The sequence below is a fragment of the Hyposmocoma kahamanoa genome, unplaced genomic scaffold (assembly GCF_003589595.1).
Source record: "Hyposmocoma kahamanoa isolate Upper Pololo Valley unplaced genomic scaffold, ASM358959v1 95458, whole genome shotgun sequence".
Lineage (NCBI taxonomy): Eukaryota > Metazoa > Arthropoda > Insecta > Lepidoptera > Cosmopterigidae > Hyposmocoma > Hyposmocoma kahamanoa.
Window position 1 is genome coordinate 7,368 of NW_020655011.1, and position 6,043 is coordinate 13,410.

The 6,043-nt window shown below is 37.6% G+C and overlaps 1 protein-coding gene across 1 annotated transcript in view; it reads right to left on the minus strand.

The window, feature by feature from the left end:
- The window catches only part of LOC113238411 (Golgi-specific brefeldin A-resistance guanine nucleotide exchange factor 1-like), a 7,263-nt gene extending 1,623 nt beyond the window's left edge, over nucleotides 1-5,640 (minus strand). The window contains exons 1-6 of the mRNA XM_026475240.1: nucleotides 5,596-5,640; nucleotides 5,286-5,494; nucleotides 4,100-4,265; nucleotides 3,374-3,605; nucleotides 1,836-1,984; nucleotides 1,270-1,396 (exon numbers count right to left, since the gene is read on the minus strand). Coding sequence (XP_026331025.1) covers nucleotides 1,270-1,396; nucleotides 1,836-1,984; nucleotides 3,374-3,605; nucleotides 4,100-4,265; nucleotides 5,286-5,494; nucleotides 5,596-5,640 — 928 coding nt within the window. The remainder of the gene's footprint in view (nucleotides 1-1,269; nucleotides 1,397-1,835; nucleotides 1,985-3,373; nucleotides 3,606-4,099; nucleotides 4,266-5,285; nucleotides 5,495-5,595) is intronic.
- Nucleotides 5,641-6,043: the final 403 nt, after the last annotated feature.

Genomic DNA, 6,043 nt, shown 5'->3' on the forward strand with positions numbered 1-6,043 from the left:
ATTTAAATTTAATGTTTGTTTCATGCAGTTCGTATGATCACATACATACGTATACTTCACGATTTTTTCCCATTGGGGTAGGCAGAGACAGTCTTCCACTTGCTACGGTCTTGACACACCGCCGTCCACTAACTAAACGCGGCTAAGTGACAAAAGGTCAAATATCCGTTTTAAATCAAAGCACAAAATTCTTTAATTAATTCTTTTGAAAACACTTAAAATTAGTTAACGTGTGAAACTGAAATATCATTAAACAATTTCAATATTCCAAAACTGGGTTGTGGTTTATTGTGATATCTCAAAAAATTGTTTCGTCACGTAGCCGAGTTTTAGTCAGCAGACGGCAGTACACATCTTTCGCCTCATCAACACGCATCAGTGCTTTCATACGCGCTCGTCGGTTAAAGGTATTCTTGACTTGGCCCTTCTTTTTGCCGCTCACGCGATGCGGTCATCCTACCGCAAAATGGCGGCTATTTGGTTTCGCAAATTAGAAAAGGATGCAGTTTAAATACAAGTTTTTAAAAATAAAAATTATTATTCTGCATTGCTAAATAAATACCCTCCGTACTACAAGAAAAACATCTCAAATAAAATGCAGTAGTACACCGCAAATCCTGCACTTAAAAAGCACTAATGAAATTTTTGGTGTACTTGGGTAAATATGATAATATTCCGTTTGAGTGGTTCTAATGTTTACCATGAAATTACTCCTTAAAGTATAGTTTATAAACATTTATATTCAGGGTAAACTTAAAAAACTCAACTTACGGTATGTTTTCAATAAATAAACACCGACATCACCAGCCCAAACAATAACACACACGATTGTCGTGACGTATTTTTGAAGTTGTTTATTTTTTTTAAATAACAGACCCAGGCATTAAAAACTTTATGGTTTGATAGAGTAGTTACCGAAATAGCAATTAGTATTAGTTCTTTTACCTGTTATAACTTCGATATCCGATAAATCGGTATAAAATCGTAACCGGCACCTCTAGGTGTGGTATGCTTCCAGAGACGCATGAATCGCGTGAGCGGTTAGGATGGCCTCAATTTGGTCATGATAAAGTTCGCCTTGGTCTATCTTCTTTCATTCATTCTCTCTACATGTCCGAACCATTAAATCATCCCTTTCTCTATCTTTGTCACTACATCTTCTTCCACGCCGCAACGCTCTCTTAACACACTGTTCCATAATTTGTCACCAACGATCACATATGACGTCATTGTACCGACAACGACTCTATCTAATGTAACCATCCTTACCTGTTTCCCCCAAAGCGATGTAAGAATAAATGCTCGACAGCAGGCCAGCCTCCGAGCCTCGCGCTTGGTCTCTCATCAAGGACACCGTGCCGCTCGGAGCCAAGTAATCCTCAGCTTCGACTAAACTCTGGGGGAAAAAATTGTTACCGTTATATGTACAATGAGTGATGACCTGTTGACTGTTTTTTTTTTATGATACAAAGGACGGGACGAATAAGTCGTATAACCTGATAGGTGATTAACGATCTCGGTGGCTTAACGGTTTACTGTGGGCGCTGGATGCGGAAGTCCTCGATTCGATTCCCGGTACGATAAATTTGAGAAATTAACTTTTCTAAATTAGTGCGGTCTGGATGTTCTTGGAAGTGCCCCAGAGCGCATCCCGTTGCTCTCGTACTGAAAGAATTTCCTAGTTTGAAACCAGGCAATTGGTGTGACTCTGGCACATTAATTATTATTATAGATACAGGTCACATCAACTTTTGTTAAATAATAAATCTGCACTCACGGTTATTGGAGCTCTTATGATGACGATGAACTTCAATACATTAATTCTTAATTGTTACCTTTGGAAGCAGTCTTCCGATGTACAAAGTCCTGACGATCTCCAAGAGATGTCGCCACGCGTCGCGCACGGCGTCGGCGTGCCGCTGCGCGACGGCGCAGGCGCGTCGAAGGGCCAGCTGCGCCTTCACCGATTGGCCCAGGGTTACACCTGACACAATGGTTAAATTATGTAATTTTGCATTATTTTTGATGTCATAAATGCTCCATTATGGTTGGTGGTATGCTGACCAATCAGAAGCGAGTACGTGTTGCGAGGACAAGTCATAAGGTTAGAGGAGATAAATAAAGGGATAACTAGGACTAGTCAATCTTTGAGTTACCGTAATGGAGTTTTGACTATTAAAATCAATAAGTGTTTTTGTATGTAACTTGTATGTTTATATTTCTAATGTCTTAATGTCTGTTATATTTTTGTTCTTGTTGCAATAATAATCGTAACTGCATCAGTCAAAAGCTGCCAAAATCTCTCCCCGAACGTAGTTAAATTTTTCCTAATTAAACTATTAACTAACTAAACAATCCTTCCTTTTTCGCCAATAACCCCGCAACGACTTCTAAAGTCTCAAGAATAAGTCCTTTAGAGTTTTGCTCGTACCATTGAGTATATAACCAGAAATAAAGAGGAAATAAGGGCCATCCATCTCTGGCAACTCATTAGGCAAATGGGCCTTATATCACTTTTCAATATCAACTCTGGTTTGCACTGAAATCACAAATTAGAAAGCTGAAATAGCACAGCGCCAACAACAGACCTATGTGTACGTATCCGTATATTCCAAAAATATTCTGTATTTATTGTTATAAAGATAATATCTCTAACTATGGGGGGCTGTTCCATTCGGTGGTGTGAGAAAAACAGCAAAATATAAATAACAAAAGAAACTGAAGCACATATCATCGGTAATTAAATATTAACTATGTAATTTTGCAATTTTCGTCCATTATAGCATAGTTCAATTTAAACTGGTCGATTTGAAGTGAAACAATTGACGACACTCGTCAATTGTTTCGAATTCGGGCTGATCAATCGGAGCGCAGTTGCCACCGTAATGATTTGGCAGAATAATTTTCAAACAAATTAAATGACATTTCTGTCTCTATTTCTGGTTATATACTCGAGGGCTGGTACAGTCCTTATCGGTAGTACCTAGTGCCAACACTAGGTCATGGAAAATTTCCCTTTTAGACAACATCATAGAAAAATAAACATTTTTCGGGATATTTTTCCTTTAATTTTCCACATTTGACGTTGACACCTGTCAAAAGTTGAAGTTACTGAACGAAAACGATGGAGCCATTAAATAGGTTTTTTTCTCTGTTGCTAAATTGTTTTAAATCAAGTTTTTCTTTAGGTAGCTTTTAGTTATACGTTTATTTTATAATTCACGCTAAATAAAACTTCAGAGGATATATCTAAACTTTTTCTAAATTCCTAACTTTTTCAGGAAATTTCCAATACTTGAAATTTATCGGAAAATTACCCAATTGTAGTAGTGCCCAACTGCTTTCAAACTCCTCGCCAGTTACAACCACTTACCAATAGCAATGTAATTGACGTGCTGGGGTGAAAGCAGGCCGGTGAACTTGCACAGTGTGAGCAGTAATGTATCCAACGTGAGGGACTCAGGAGGCAGCCTTGCCACCAGTGCCGCGCAACGTTCAAGCCCGTTCAAGGCGAGAAGAGCGGCACTATCTCGGAGGTTGTTGCTCTCGATCTCTTCGGTTGAAGGCGCCGCTGCACGCTCGAATGCCGCCGAGAGCGCAGTCACCTGGAAGGGATTTTTTTCGATTTAGATCCTAACAAGCATTACATTGCTGTCGCGAATCACGCGATAATGTTGTCATTTGGTGAGTAAACGAACTTCACCCACTTTTTAACTGACTTTAAAAAAGGAGGTTCTCAATTCGACTGTAATTTTTTTTATATTTATTTTAGGTGATAATTGTGAAATGTTTGATGAACGGATTTTGATGATTCTTTTTTTGTTGGAAAGTAGTGTGTCCTACTACCTCAGTAGTGTCTCCGTTTAAATTAAAAAAAAAACATTCCAACCCTAAGAGTGGTAAACTAAGGCATGAATCCGGTTTCGCGCACTTTCTGGTACCCGATTGCAATAAAACTTGGCAAATAGATGTACGAGTAATTCCATGAACTTTTGAGTTCGGCTTTTTTTATTAAAAAAAAGTTATTAAGAATTTGAAATGGATTCTTGTAACCTGTGTATCATAAAGAAACAAACGAAATATTTGAAAATTTACTCACTGTGGGTGGACAGGCGACGGCGAAAAGCCTAGCATGGTGCTGATTGCACAAGGGCGCAGCGCGGTACTTGCCAGCCGGAGTGTTGCCACGTCTCTGGAGCACCCGCCACAGGTACGCGTCTCGCACCGGACCAACCCGTTCCGCTGGCATTACCATTTCTTCATTCCTGTAAGATGGACCAATTTTGGCATACCAGTTTTTTTTTATAAGCGGTTTCAATTCACCAAAAAGATAACTTTGTTTGAACAGCGACAATAACTTTATTTATTACAAAATTGACATTTTATTTATAACATTTGCAAAGCACCAAAAATCAATTAATGTCATGGTAAGACGTCATATGGTCGTCTTACTTTCTCAAACTCGTATCTTAAAGCGCAAAGTAACTGCAAAAAATGCATTGTATATACAAATTATACAGGCTGATTTCATATCATATTTCCTGTATACTCACACACTGACTTTTACCTATTCTTAAAGTAATGCATCCAAATTAAAATAAATAGAAAGTTTTGGCCATCTCCCCGAATAATCACTCCTTACAAGATACGTGTTTGAGAAAGTAAGGCGTCGATATAAGGATGAAAAAGTCGTGCGCCTGGTGGTAAGCGACACGCAAACATCTAAAGGGCACTTCTACAGCGCATGCCACCCTGGTACACAAGTTGACAATTCCCATGTGGCTGTAATATCACCAGCACTCGTACCGGTCAAAACCGCAACGCAGTAATGCGTAAAGTGAGAGTCCTTGCCTGGACAAACACTTCGATCAATCTACTGCTACTAAAAATCATAGTCGCTAATTTACTACTTATTTTACCTTTTGGTGAAATTAAGTATAATTTTTATTCGTGTTTCCGGTTGCAGTTATCTTAATTAACTTGTTAAACACATAATTGTTATTATTATTCTATTCTATATATGTTCTATATCTATATTATTATTGAAGTAGTATGTGGCTGAATTTCAATTAAATTTCTGTTTAGATCATTTATTGCATCGCAAATGTGATGACAAAACATTGTATGTATCACGGACGGTAAAAAAATATAAAACTCGAGTTATTAAAGCCCTCAGCCTTTGGCTTCGGGTTTTTAATAATCCTTCGTTACTAATTTCTTACTTACCGTCCTATTGTACTATTTATTAAAGAATTTTACTGTTATTCAAAGAGTTATTAACTTACTTGATAGAATGAAAGACGGCTTCTAACATGGCCTGATCAAAGTCTCCAGAGCCGTTACAACCTCTCAAATTCTTGACAAAGTCCTCAACATTCATGGGTACGTTAAGCTTCTTCGCGTTGTGGTTATGTTGATCCATGTTCAGCATTATAACTGCATAGGCGAGGCGGAAAGCTGCGTCGGTGTTCGCGAACGGCTCGCCGTTGGTTGTCTGGAAAAAATATATTTATTTTTTATTAGTATTCTTATATAAATTAATTAACAATAAAATTAACAGTCCGCAACTTCTCTCTAAAATACAGTTTAAAATACCCTCTCGTCTGCCGAGGTACCACGTAAATCTATTTTACCCCTCATTGCGCAAAAGTATCCTCGGTTCAAATTCTCCTTTTGCTCCATTTGCCAAGCTCATCAATGCTCTACCTCTTGAAATGGATATCTTCGTAGTCTCATTGCTTCGCTTCAGTCAATATTGCAATTTTTGGCACATAAGTCAATTGTTATTTGTAATGTATATTATATTTATTTTATAATTTAATTTGTTACAGTAAATTAATAATTAATTGTCTTAACTTTCAAATTCATATCATGTCCAGCTATAATTGGTTAAGCATTTGAACTGTAATACCCTGTCTAATGTGTATAAACTGTTGTAGTATCCGAATGTATCAAGCGTTGGTGAATTTAAAAAATAAATAAATAAACTTTCTTATTTTACCATTGACTTACAATTATATGGACGTCGGGTCCGCGCTAAAAA